The following is a 15,299-nucleotide window of genomic DNA, read 5'->3' as shown; positions in this document are numbered from 1 at the left end:
TCTAGGCCCACTCATATACACTCTGAGAGAGACTAAACTTTCAATATAATAAATTGTACAGTCTATTCTGACAGAGAGTAAAGTAATGTAAACCACAGAACACTAATAGATCTGTTCACATGGCAACAAACAAAAGAATCACTGCCAATTCAGAGATCTCGAGATATGTTTACATCATGAGAAAGTAAAATAAACTGGAGGTATGGAAATCGAGTACCGTAAACTGGGGTTACTTTGAACACAGAGGAAACTTTGACCATTTTTCCAGAAAATCATATTTAGGTTTCTACATGCTGCACTTGTTATAGATGGAGGTAAATTATCATAAAATCATTCTCATACCAAATTTACCTCCATCTATAACAAGTGCAGCATGTAGAAACCTATACTTGTTTTTTTTGAAAGATGGGACATGACAGTTAAACGGCCGAGCTTGGAAGTACAGTGCCATGTTGCCAATATGGACGAACATGCTGCCAGCTGATGGTAGCTAGCAATAGTCGTTAAAATGGCTGATGTTAAAACATTCATTGACAATTGACGCGAAGGTAAGAAAACAATACAAAAATCGACAGAGAATCAAAGACGAAACGTGCCAATGCTAACATTGTGTGCACAATAAATGTAGTCAAGTGAGCTATTAAGCACTCGCCATATGGAAACTGTAACTTTGGCAACTCAAACGTTGTTACCATAGCAACAGGCCTACCACGCTATGTGACATTCAGTTGTTCTTCCGATCGCAACGCTCCTGTCATGTCCCATCTTTCAAAAAAACAAGTTTAAATATGATTTTCTGAAAAAAATGGTCAAAGTTTCCTCTGTGTTCAAAGTAACCCCAGTTTACAGTAGTTAAAACACATTATATTTTTAACTTTGAACTAATGTAACAAAGTTTTAACTTACTCAAGTCCTGCAATTCCTTCCACAACTAGATTGTCACTTGTCAGAGTGCCTGTCTTATCAAAACAACAGATTTCCACTTTGCCAGCAAATGGAATACGAAATGGTTCTGTGCAAAATACACCTGCAAAACAAATTAAAAAAACAACATAGTTAAAAACAGATGCCACTATTTCATATGAAAATCAGTTAAAAAAAATATATATTACTTAAAGTAAAGTGGGTAAATGTTTCAAATTGTTAAAAAAAAATTTGGTATGGCTATTTTTCTTTGCTTCTGCCTTACTGGACCTAACTTCAGTACAGAATAACTTAAAGCAAATTTTAAGGAAATTTAATCAAGTACTGTTTACATTCCTTACATGTTATAGCTAATTTCCATTGACTGTGTATCCTGCGACATTTTTGTTCTCATTTTCCAACGTTTCCAAGGGTTTTTAGCAGAAAGAGATGGTTTGTATTAAATTTTTCCTTTGCTCCTCACAGATGTTGTATTGGATATCCAGGTAATATTGTATGTAACTAGATGCACTGTTGAACAGTTGTGTCTAGTAAATAGCCAGAAATCAGCTACTCCTTTTTCTTTTTATTCAGTTTACTTCCACTTTAATGTTTTGTACTGTTTCATAATTTTTACTCTGCATGGTTCATCTGTCATCTTTTCTAATGTTATTAAATAAGGTTAGGTTCTACTTCAGATTTTCATTAAAAATATGATGTAAGGAGTTCTAGCTACAATACTGGTGACTTTCTACGCAAGTACCCAAATGTTTCGTTGCCTATCCTATAAAGGACAGTAGCCACTCGAATCTTGAATCTTATTTTCTATTTGATTTCGGTTTTATTGATAGTCACTTTAACTTTAAGGTCATACCGCGGTTGTTGATACACTGGGTCTCCATTTGCTGCCATAGATTCAGATTTTGCAAATCAGTATCTGTTACTAGTATCACAGTCTAGTATATACAGTTGCGAAGCTCAATACATAGTAAATATGCAAACATTAGATAGTTGCTCACCAATAGGATCGCTAATATCGCCTCATTACAGGCAATGCAAAATAGAACCGTCACAGTCTATTGTTTCTAGCACCCTCAAAACTCAAGCTTCGTGACTGTATATAGTAGACTGTGCTAGTGTCTTGAAGTGGGAACCAAGCCAGTATTTGCCTTTTGAAAGCACTAGATCTCTTACTTACTTACTTACTTACTTACAAATGGCTTTTAAGGAACCCGCAGGTTCATTCCCGCCCTTACGTAAGCCCGCCATCGGTCCCTATCCTGAGCAAGATTAATCCAATCTCTATCATCATATTCCACCTCCCTCAAATCCATTTTAATATTATCTTCCCATCTACGTCTCGGCCTCCCCAAAGATCTTTTTCCCTCCGGTCTTCCAACTAACACTCTATATGCACTTCTGGATTCGCTCATACGTGCTACATGCCCTGTCCATCTTAAACGTCTGGATTTAATGTTCCTAATTATGTCAGGTGAAGAATACAATGAGTGCAGTTCTGTGTTGTGTAACTTTCTACATTCTCCTGTAACTTCATCCCTCTTAGCCCCAATTATTTTCCTAAGCACCTTATTCTCAAACAACCTTAATCTCTGTTCCTCTCTCAAAGTGAGAGTCCAAGTTTCACAACCATACAGAACAGCCGGGAATATAACTCTGTTTTGCACTAGATCTCTAGTTATTTATAATCGAGGAAACCACTAAAAATCCAGATACGATTAGCAGACTTCGGGATTTGTACCCAGGACCTTTCTAATGCAAATCTAGTGTTTTGCCATTGAGCCACCCCCACTTGGTGTTATTTTTTCTAATGTTAAATATACTACTTCTATGTCGTTACAGGAGATCATTTATTCAGGAAATGTGACAATAAAATTATTTTGTTGTTTTTTTTTTTTTTTACAGTTACTCTGTACAACAAATACTGCAGCCAAAACAAAATTTCACCTCAGATGAGGAAGAAAGGTTATGTACTAATACAATAATTTGTTTTATTTAGATATTTCGCCACAGATTATAAATATGAAAATAGAGCAAGATAAGATCATAGTACATAACCTCACCAAGACAGAGATAAAAGCAAAGTACCTAATTTTGAGAGTGATAACAGTGACGTGTTGACAGCTAGAGAGAGCTCGATTGGCAATTCTGGAGGCACAACCGATGTAAGAATAAGTGCACATTCTAGGAAGAGCTTGTACCTGTTCCTAGTTGGATCTTCTGAACCTGCAAATAAAATATATTTTACATGTAACATTGCACAGACATAAATTAACAGTATAAACCAGAGGTCTGCATCGGACGTTTTCGCTCAAGCACCAAGTAGTTCATAGCATAATCCGATAGGCAGCGCACATGCATGATGGGTAAAATTGCCGCGAGTGATAAATCCTCGAAAGGTATAAGCCGAGCGTTAGACATTCGTTCTTGTTACAGTGATGAACTGTGTAGTAACATCATAGATTTTTATCATTTCAAAACTTTGCAGTGTTTAACTAACCTCTCCATAGTACAACTACAAAACTTGCTTCAAAATGTAATATAAATGTTGTAGGTAAATGTTTTTTTTTTTTTTTTTTTTTTCCAAACCGAAGTGATTTTGTTTTTGCCACATCTGATAGATGTTATTGGATGTAAATGTAATTATTATAAACGGAGAACCCAATCACGATAATGCAAGAACTGTATCAAGTTTTCTAGTAATAATAATAATAATAATCTTTAATAATTAGTGAATCAATCTTTGCGTCTGTAACAGTTGTGCAGCATTATTATTCGTTTTATTATATTTTCTGTGACGTTATCTCTGTACTAATATTGTTATTAATCTACTGCTATATCAATAATATTTTGTAAAATGTTTCTACATTGTCGCAGTATATAGGCGGAACAATATGTATGGACCTATCATATTATGTATGTGGTAAATCAAATATTGAATAATTATTAATTAGCAATAATAACTGTATATCGAAGTTTTTCATACTATTTTATTTATAACTTCATGTTCCTGTTTTGGTACGTTCCATTAAACGTTTGTCATAAACGCAGAAAATAAAGCCTTATTTTTACCGCATGAGCAAAACATATGTGTATCTTATCTGTCGCTTTCCATACAAGATAAGACATGTCTGTGAGATGACCTTGTACTATGCTTCTATTTATTACGAGCATATCACGACCGATCTTATCTCACTCGAGGGTGCGACATTCGACCGAGTTCAAGCGAGCGATTTAACTCCAATGCAGCACTCTGGTATAAATGAAACAATGTTTACTACTGTACAGACAAAGAAACAAAATTTGGGCCACCTGAATTTCCAAAACTCAGGAAAACTTGGAAAATTCAGGTGGTCCAAATTTTGTTCCTGAGTCTGTACAAAGAACTTCACACACTAACTATAGCTAAAGACGAATTTTTCGTTGAGTTCGAAGTGCAGAAAGTGGGATTTTCAATTGGGAAAAATTGGTGTTTTTAAATTGTATTTCTCGGCATTTTCAAAACGTACAGCTTCAACAGCACGATAAATAAACTCGTTTTCAAGCAACAAGTACTCGTGAAATTCGTTTAAAAATCCGAATGATTTTTTACCACATTATTATACGTTATTTTACGATTCAGAATTTTTTTTTTTTTTTTGAGATTACGACAAGAAGTATCAAGAAATGGCGCAACAAAAAAAAAACTGACAAAATGAGAATAATTCATGTTATCGCGTCTCGCGAATTTCACAGATCTCTAGCTATTATCCCAGATCATATGAGTAGTTTAATATCAAAGATGGACATCTGTCGTCTCCATAGTTTTGATCTAGAGGCACTTTTTTGTTTCACAGTGTTCTTTGTAGTATTTTAAAACAATTTATTTTTATAAATGTAGTGTTAGAGTTTGTATATAGTTTCACCATAACTGAAAAAAGCATGAAAAAATGTATAAGAATCCACATTATCTAAATTTCATCTGAAGGTCAGATGTCCGCCTTTGATATTAAGCTACTCATATATGTAACAGATAGGTCATCGCTATGTTAAAATCATTTGCACTTTGAAGAGAACAACCGCCAGGATCACAACCCGTCCGCCGTAAACAAACACGAGATGGCAGTACAGTCACTAATGCAATTCAAATGGGAATTATGACGTGACTCCTTATGTAACAACTAGATGGCAGCGTAGTAAACCTGACAAAAGTTAACTTCAAAACCTATAAGGCCGACATATCTCTCTATATACGATCTAGGCTATTATCTATTATCCAGCTCAAGAAAAGAAATTTCACATAAACAAAACAGTTTCATCACTCCCATGCTCAAGTAGTGTGATAGGTTCACAACATCTGTCTGTCTATAGTGGCTTTCCCTCAGCTGGATTCCACTCTTATCTTAACGAGGGACATGTTCATTCTGAGTATTACAGACTGCTAGAGAAATGCAGTGTTCTTATTCAGAATATCTTATTTTAGATAACTCTTACAAGCTAGCATATGGGTAGCATTTAAGGAAAGCACTGAAAGCATTCAAAACAATAGTTTTCTCTCTACTCTTCACAGCTTCCCAAAATTTTAGGTTTAACTATAACACTTTGACCTGATTCACACATTGCCGTAATGTCACAAGTGTGGGACAAGCTGCAATACCTTATGAATGAAGTCATTCTAGAGGCAGTCATTGAATGTATCGAGTACTAAATAATGACTTATAAGTGCGTGTGTGACGTGCACGCTTATTGAAAAACTGTTGGAGAATAAAAAAAAAGAAGAAGAAGAAGATGGTTACAGTCCGTGGAGGAAGACTTGAAAAGGATAGAGATTGCCAGATTGTCTAGGAGGCAAATTGTTGTTGTTGTTTTCTAATGCCAGGCATTTGACAATAAAGTCATTTGACCTCTTGCACTCCAATATTTTTCAAAGATATTATCATGGCCAGCCACTGAAGCACAGATTTTGAGGTGTTCCGAATCCATTTCTTGGTTTGAGTTGCACAATGGGCAGATAGGGGACTGATATATTCCAATTCTATGCTGGTGTTTGGCCAAACAATCATGGCCTGTTGCCAATCTAAATGCAGCTACAGACAATTTTCGTGGTAAATCGGGAATTAATTGTGGATTATGATGATGCAGAGAGTTCCATTTCCCTTGAGATTGTGTTATCAAATTTTGTTTGTTGAAGTCTAAGTATGTAGATTTAATAAATCTTTTCACTCATCAATTAACATTGGTCAGCTTGATGAGTTATTCATTCATTCATTCATTCATTCATTTATTTATTTTATTCCATAGATCTTACATGAGCTATGAAGCTTTAAGATGTGGAACATGTCAACATTTTACAATATTACAATTACAATTTTTACAAATTTTTATAGTTTTACAATTTAGTAATTTTCTACAATTTTTACAATTTTGTACAATTTTTTTTACATTTTTTTACATTTTGGCGAGATGTAGTGAGATGACTGAATTTGGTATAATTTTCCTCTATTCAATATCTAATTCCCTCTTTACTCTTTCCTATCCAGTCCTCTGACTGAACTCTTACTTTCTTCGACCCCGACGGCATTAGAGCATTCGAGGCCTAGGGGTTCATTTCCCTTTCCTTCCTCCTCTTTCTACTTTTCTGTTCCTAGTGCTGACCTGCTATGGCACTAAAATCGTCCTCCAGTGGCTTAAGGAGGGAAAGCTGGTGATCAACAAGATCTCCCAGCTAGGTCCAGTGGACCCATCGACCAACAGCAGGTGTGGTACCATGAGTACCATTAAAGAGGCAAATTGTGATGGAGTCTAAAGTCCACCCTGGGCTGTAATTGCTTTGGAAGAAGAACTGCAACACATGCAAGAAGAGGAGGCCCTCCCAGCCATTTTGTCTTGATTGGCAGGGTGGCTTGCGTGTTCCTATGACCCCAAGAGCCATATAGCTACTGGTAGGGCTTCTCTTTCCAGGCAGGAACTAGATTATTAGACTACGTATTACTCTGTCAAGAGATTTATTAAATCTACATACTTAGACTTCAACAAACAAAATTTGATAACACAATCCCAAGGGAAAAAATGGAACTCTCTGCATCAAAATCCACAGTTAATTCCCGATTTACCACGAAAATCGTCTGTAGCTGCATTTAGATTGGCAACAGGCCATGATTGTTTGGCCAAACACCTGCATAGAATTGGAATATATCAGTCCCCTAACTGCTCATTGTGCAACTCAAACCAAGAAATGGATTCGGAACACCTCAAAATCTGTGCTTCAGTGGCTGGCCATGATAATATCTTTGAAAAATATTGGAGTGCAAGAGGTCAAATGCCTGGCATTAGAAAACAACAACAACAGGAACTAGATTAAATAAAGGGTGTGAAATGGTTTGGCAACCCATTCACGTAAAGCAACTTATTGTTCTAAAACCTCAAAAAAGTGTCAGCCTGGGTGACGCAGTTGGTAGAGTGCTGGGCTTCTGTGCCCGAGGTTGCGAGTTCGATGGCATTTACAGACGTGGACAAATTATTAGACAAAATTAATTAATGTGCAAAGAAGCTGTATTTATCGGTAAAGACAATGAACAAAAATGTATTTTACACAGATATAATGTACAGAAAATTGAATCTTGAGATTACTAATATTTTGTGAACATTCCCTTATTGTTTATTAACACGTTGATTTTGTCAGGGATGCTGGAAACCAAAGTTTGACACTTTCTTTGAATATCAGTATCATTTGGCCAGATATCAGACAGTGCTTAAATGAGTCCATGTTTTGTTGTAAGCCTCTTTTTGTTCACTTTCTTCTTCAGTATAGATCACAGATTTTCAATTTCGTTCATGTCCGGTCTTCTTGCAGGCCATAGCAGAATATCTTCTGCAGTGTATAATTAAAACACCAGTAGTACCAACATAGCTAGAAAAAAATATACTTAACCATTGGAAAAATATACCAGAAGATGTAAACAATCATATTTGCAACAACAGAGACTCTTTGACTTATACTGATAGTTGATATGACGAATTATATTATCTTTCCAAGAAAAAGTTTTAGTCTAATAATTTGTCCACGTCTGTAAGTGTGCTTAAATGCGATAGGCTTATGTCAGTAGCTTTATTGGCATGTAAAAGAACTCCTGTGGGACAAAATTCCGACACACCGACAACACTGATATAATCTCGGCAGTTGCGAGCGTCGTTAAATAAACTATAATTTAAAAAAAACCCAAAGTGTCAAGATTGAGGTGGGCTGGACATGCGAAAACAATGGAAGAAACTAAATTAGCCAGAAGGATACTGAAATATAAGCCAGAGGGATGAAGAAATGTAGGACAATGGAGTGGTAGTAGATCTGAGTACAATCAGATTTAAATATGGTGGATGGATGCCAGGGATAGGGAGCCCTGGAAGAAGATTTTAAAGGAAGCCAAGGCTCGAACAGAGATGTAGTCCTGCTGATGATAATGCAGACGAGGTGGTAGACTAAATATATCACAGGTTATTTATTATGAAAGCTGGGCATTTAAACGTGACACTTACCTCTTATCCATACATAGCTTGCAGCGGCAATTGCAAAAATCAGAAGGAAAAGGATAAATCCGAACGTTTCCAAATTGTTTGCGGTAACTCTCTTCACACCAAACAGTATAGTCCGCAAAAGCTTTCCCTGCGAGGTGTTGAAGCCAGTACGAAGTACATATGCAACACAACCATTATCCTGCGCTGAAACCAAGAGGAATTTACAATTAAATATCTAAAAATAAAAGACGCATGCTTCTTTGTTATGTAGGACTTTGGATTACTGTCACTTCAGAGTTGAGTAATACACCTGCATTGCAATGCAATATCATTAGTTATTTGATCATGAACTTGTTAGGCAGTCTTGTTCAAATCCGAAATCAAATGGGGAGAAAAAAGAGTGGTTGCACGCTTCCCCCAAAGCTCTAATGACATAAAGAGTAAATATAAATAATACAAAGTCAGCACTATTTCAGGTAGGGGGACTACAAGAAAATGAGAGTCATGGGAGTAATTCATGCCATAGTTTTAAAAACTTTTGCTTCTGCAATAGAAAATAGTGAAGTTAGGAAGATGATAACACGTGATTTTTGTATGTCTATGTGGTTTATCCCTAATGCACTGGATCAAGCCCACGAGTATCTCTTAGAAACAGTTAATAAAATTGTGTCTGAAATCAATAATCAGACCCATCAGCACATCAGGAATCTTCTATGCCACATCAGTAAATTTAGGAATGCAGTTATATTGTCAGACTCCAAAGCAGCTATTCTATCAGTAGTCTCTAAACACACACCTTCATCTCAAACAGCAGAAATAACTAAAATGCTCTCTCAATTAATATCACTTAATAAAAGAATTGTATTCCAATGGATACCATCCCATTGTGGAATCCTGGGAAACGAGAATGCGGATGCTTTAGCAAAGAAGGGCAGCACTGCTACTTACAGACCTGTTACTAAATCTACGTATTACTCTGTGAAAAGATTTATTAAATCTACATACTTAGACTTCAACAAACAAAATTTGATAACACAATCCCAAGGGAAAAAATGGAACTCTCTGCATCAAAATCCACAGCTAATTCCCGATTTACCACGAAAATCGTCTGTAGCTGCATTTAGATTGGCAACAAGCCATGATTGTTTGGCCAAACACCTGCATAGAATTGGAATATATCAGTCCCCTAACTGCCCATTGTGCAACTCAAACCAAGAAATGGATTCGGAACACCTCAAAATCTGTGCTTCAGTGGCTGGTCATGATAATATCTTTGAAAAATATTGGAGTGCAAGAGGTCAAATGACTTTATTGTCAAACGCCTGGCATTAGAAAACAACAACAACAACATCACAGTGCTAGTATAACTCTGTCTTTGTCCACAATTATTTCCAATGGACTGTAAGGAGTTTTGACCCAAGTTTCCAGCAAAGAAAAACTCACGCTGAAGATGGTACACCTTAAGTCATCTTTCAAATTGTTAATTTGACACTAATTGGTTGATTGGTAAATTGGTCTCCAATAGCCATGATTGGGATCATTTAACCCATTTTGTTTCTTGCTTCCCAATAGAGACAAAGTTGCTGACATCCATGGTATTCTTTAAGTCATATGTGTCCTCTGGGTAGTGCAAAATAGCAACAAAAATGGCATTGCTTCCCAAAAGAAAAAGGCAATGTGACACTAATTTGTGTCTGATTATTTAAGTAAATCCTTTGTCCTCAATGTATTATTTTGTCACGCTTCAAGTTGAGGCATATTTGAAGTATTGTTCTCTATTACAAAATAAAAGTAGGCCTAATATAGGTAACTATCATCTAAGTTTCTCAAACAAATTGGCATGGGCAGTCTAGTTACTCCCTTCTGGACAAGGTACACAGGTACAATACCGGATGAAGTTGACGGAGTTTTAGGTATAAAAAAAAAAAATGTACATGTAAATAAAACTTAATATATGTGTTTCTATTTTCAGTGGTTTTTCTTGGCAGGAAGCATATAGAAATGCTAATATAGGTGCTAACATTGTTCAAAAATGGCTTAATTCCAACTTCCTTTCTTTAAATATATCTAAATCAACTTTAGTTCCTTTTTCGTTAACAGCTGCCAGTGTTCAAAATTTAAAATTTAGCGATAAATATAGACTAATAATACACAGTGAAAATTGTTTAGATCCCAAAAGTTGTAAATGTCCACCTTTGAAAGAAGCCACGTATGTCAAATATCTGGGTGTCATTATTGATCAGAATTTAAAATGGCCTCATCACATTACTTATCTTTGTAAGAGGCTTCGTAAAACAATTTATAAATTCGTTAATCTTCGATGCTACTTACCTATTAGAGTTCTATGAAATGTTTATTTGGCCATTATTCAGTCTATCATTCAATATGGTATAATTGTTTGGGGTGGAAGTACAAAAATTAATCTTAGTCCGTTAAATTTACTACAAAAACGAATAATCAAAATTTGTTTGAAGAAACGTTTCGATTATCCAACTAAATTAATTTATTCTGAATTTAATGTATTTAATATTGAACAAATTTATAAGTGTACGCTGTTAAACTTTTATCATAAAAATCGTAATAAGTTTGTATTACAGACACACAATTATGACACAAGACGAAATATAAATTCAACATTAGTAGAACCTAAATGTCTCACATCTGCTGGTCTAAAGCATAGCATAAATTTTGGCCCTCGGTTGTACAATGCTTTAACTAAATTACACCCAGAACTTCTAACATGTAACCCACTAACATATAACAAGAAAATTAGAAACGTGTTAATATCTTCAATTTGATTAAATAAATTTATAGCCTATGTGTATGAATTCATCAACCTATATTATATTTGTATTCTATAATTTTGAAATATATATTAGTCCTACTTTTCACGTGCGATATTATTCTTCTCTAGTGTTAATATTATATTATATAATTCCATTGCCGCTGTAATTATAGTTTAGTTCCTATTTTATTTTACTTATTTATTTATATGTAAGTTCATGCATATGTATATACACTTTTGCTGGTTGTGTGGAAGAGAAGGCCTTATGGCCTTAACTCTGCCAGCTAAAATAAATCATTATTATTATTATTATTATTATTATTATATTATTATTTTTTTTTTATTTTAATATTATATCTGAACTGCGACCGAGCACGAGCGCTGCTCATTCGGTCTCAAATTTTGTTAATACTACTGTATCTTCTTTTTATATTGCTTGTATTATTTTATTTGTATTTCTCTTTGTTTGTTTTGTAATTATATTTCTTTATTCTGTATATTTGAATTTAAATAAATAAATAAATAAATTTAACATTATCTTTTGTTTCAGATTACAAATTATCTGAAAAAAAAAAAAAGGCTGACTTCTGAAAGTATCACAGCAGTGAAGTATGGAGGAAAGTAGTCTATGTAAGTGAATTCCTATAAATTATGAATTAAAAAACAATTGAGGAGTGGACTTTCAAAATGCAGTTTTGTATACATTATCATGTTATATGGAAAATGAACACATGTCCAAACCAATTTAATATCTACGTATATAACCGGAAATTATTTTGAAGTGAAAAAGCATATGTATAATATGAAGACTTATAGCCGCCAAGATGGTCTAGTGCTAGAGTGCTGGACTTACAATCCTGTGGACTGGGTTCGATCCCTGGTGTACCCGATTTATAACTTGTGTAGGTCAAGCCCGTGATCTATAACACAGTGGTTTTCTCCAGGAGCTCCGGTTCCTCTGTGGCATCCCAACAAATTTCCATCATTATCTCATCTTACTGTGGGTGTAGCGTAGACCAACCTCCTAGGGCACACCCTAGGCAATGACTCTGTCGGTCTACACAACTGTCTTTATAGGGACGAATGACGAAAAGTCAAGTACCCGCGATTAGCAAAGAGGCTTACATAAACACTTATATTGAAGCGATTTTTTTTGGACAAAGTGCAGTTTGGAAGTTCACTCGTCATATATTTAACTAGCCGTACCCGTGTGCTCCGCTGCACCCGTTAGAAATAAATATAAAGTAATTACATAATTAAAATAGGACATTTGATCCAGGGAACATTCGTGTTTGATAGAACGATAAATCGTTTAATATGTTACTTAATTTAAATTATATTTAAATAATTAAAATGGAATCATTTTGGTCCAGAGAGCACTCATTTGCTGTAATGACAATTCCTTTAACATGTTTCTTAATTTTTATTACATGCAACCATAGTTTAATGAACATTGACATCATTTACATTTAATGTGTATATTTTATTTTACTTGTTATAGGTTTCCACTGAATTATGGTAATAACTTAATTTTAACCCTTGTTTTCTACGTATTCAGTAAATGGCGCTTGGCCCACTATGGTTCTGAACCCTTCAAATAAATCATATCATATCATATATCATATCATATCATATCATATCATATCATATCATATCATATCATATCATATCATATATCATATATCATATCATATATCATATTATATTATATAAAAAGTGTGTTGATAACGGATGTACCCTGATAAGTAAGTTTTCAATTTGTTATGGGGGCTCTTGAATCTCAGGTGGAACAAATTTTATTTTACAACAGGGCAAAATAATCTGCTTGGCTCATTAATTCTTAAAATATCATATATACGAGAATACTCCACGCATATTTTTTCCCGAATTTAGCAAAGAAAAACTGAGATGCGTGGATTATTTGAAATAAGATTGGTACCACTTTGTCTCTAACACTTTTTAAATTTTCCCTCCTAAAATTAGGATGCACAGATTATTCGATAGTGTGGAGTATTCGTGTAAATACAGTAACTTTAGTCCTAGTTCCATTGGAATTTTCATAAAATTAATTACTGAAAACCTACGAATGCAGTTTAAATGAAGTTGTAGCAGTACAGAGTGCAATATTCAAAGAATGAGGTTTCCAAGTGGTTCAACTTGGAGATCAGATATATATTTCAAGCAAACTTTAAGACTGTTGTTAAAAGCAATGACGGATACCTCTCAATCCAGCAGATGTTTTGCTAGGTGGGGTGTGCTGAACAACTTTGGTGCCTCCAAAAAGAATATGTAACTTTCCATCAGCTTCTAGGTCAAGGAGTCTACTTGGCTCAAGGTTTTCAATGGGTTCTTTCATTTGTGGTACTGATTCCCCTGAAAGAAAAGACGTTAAAAAAATTAGCTTTTCAGAAATGTCTCTTAATTTTGTTGTTAGTAGTTTTTACAAAAGGGCAACAGAAAGAACAATTTATTTTCCAAAATCCTTGTAACATATCGAACAAGCTAACATATTTTATGAAGTAGTGGAGTGCAGAATTCTACAGCACATGAAGGTTGTTTGAAAAGTTCATAGCCTGATATAGAAATTAAACTAGGATTATTCTGGAACAATCTTTATTTCTCAATATAATCCCCCTTGAGATTCACGCACTTGGTCCACCAGTGCTGCAATGCTGCTATACCTTCCTTGTATCTACTGTACATACGAGATTCCTTGGGGTCTGCAAAAAAGCCTTCTGCTGCTGCGATAACCTCTTCTTTTGACGAAAATTTCTTCCCAGCCAAGTGAGGTTTGAGCTTTGGAAAAAGAAAGATGTCAGAGGGTGCGAGATCTGGCGAGTAGGGAGGGTGCGGTAACAATTCGAACTGTAGTTCGTGTAGTTTAGCTACCATGATTGCTGACGTGTGAGCAGCTGCATTGTTGTGATGAAACAACACTTTCTTCTTGGCCCTACTCAGTCTCTTCTCGCGAATTTTCTCTTTTAGTTGCTGCACGAGATTTGAATAATATTCTCCAGTTATTGTTCTCCCCTTTGCTAGATACCCAATCATGATTATCCCCTTAGAATCCCAGAACACTGATACCATGACTTTCCCCATCGATTGAACAGTTTTTGCTTTCTTTGAAGGCGAAGAATTATTGTGCTTCCATTGTTTCTATTGCTATTTTGTTTCTGGTATGTAGTAGTGGATCCAGTTTTCATTCATAGTCACAAACTGTCTAAAAAAAATCGGGTGTATTTTTCTCGAATTGACCAGACAATCCCTCGAAATTTGACATCGGACATGCTTTTATTCTGTGTTAACAAAGTGGGAACCCACTGAGGAGACCTTATACATGTCCAAGACATTAAATAAGATATGGTGCACCTGTTCAGCTGAGATACGCATAACCTCACTAATTTCCCGCACTTTCAGTCGACTGTCAGTCAACACCATATCTTGCATTTTTTCTATGATTTCTTCACTATTGTTGCTGTTACTGGACGTCCATTGCAGGGGTTGTCTTCCACTCTCTCTCACCCAGGTTTAAATAGTTCCGCCCATTTTTTCACGGTCGAAATTGCTGGAGCAGATTCTCCCATGTAGCATCCATGTCTGCTTTAATTTCTGTTGAACTTATTCCTTTTTTTACTAAATATTTAGACAGCATAAAGCTCGATATTTTTCTGTTTGGAGCACCAATTTAAAAGTTCAATCTTCAATCTACTTCATGTATCCAGTTGTTTGCTGACAACATAAAGTCCACTATAGTCCACTGTAGTCTATTCAGGTGTTGTTTTCCACGAGAAATGAGGAGTATTTTGATCAGTGTTCATTATAGGTGCCTGTTGCTAGTAGCCAGAGTTGGGGTGTAGTCAATATATACTGCAGGGCTGTGTCTTCTGCAACTGGTACTGATGATTTTAATTTACTTCTTTTGTGGTTTATGGATGGACAGTATAGAAGAATGTGTTCCAGATCTTCATCATGATTATTACACCACAGACAAGTAGGATTATCAGAAATGTGAAATCGGTGTAGGTACAATTGAGTGACAATGTGACCTGTTCTGGCTCTTGTTAAAAATGTTTGAACTTCTTGGGCAAGTTTTTGTACATTT

General features: G+C 35.3%; 1 protein-coding gene across 1 annotated transcript in view; it reads right to left on the bottom strand.

Annotated features, from left to right (window-relative positions):
• Nucleotides 1-15,299, bottom strand: part of LOC138711164 (endoplasmic reticulum transmembrane helix translocase) — a 76,274-nt gene that overhangs the window by 42,953 nt on the left and 18,022 nt on the right. The window contains exons 6-9 of the mRNA XM_069842518.1: nucleotides 13,418-13,570; nucleotides 8,434-8,616; nucleotides 3,010-3,147; nucleotides 907-1,027 (exon numbers count right to left, since the gene is read on the bottom strand). Of these exons, the coding sequence (XP_069698619.1) occupies nucleotides 907-1,027; nucleotides 3,010-3,147; nucleotides 8,434-8,616; nucleotides 13,418-13,570 (595 nt within the window). The remainder of the gene's footprint in view (nucleotides 1-906; nucleotides 1,028-3,009; nucleotides 3,148-8,433; nucleotides 8,617-13,417; nucleotides 13,571-15,299) is intronic.

Source organism: Periplaneta americana, chromosome 12 (assembly GCF_040183065.1).
Source record: "Periplaneta americana isolate PAMFEO1 chromosome 12, P.americana_PAMFEO1_priV1, whole genome shotgun sequence".
Lineage (NCBI taxonomy): Eukaryota > Metazoa > Arthropoda > Insecta > Blattodea > Blattidae > Periplaneta > Periplaneta americana.
Note: the sequence above shows the minus strand (reverse complement) of the source record. Positions and strands in the feature narration are given on the sequence as shown.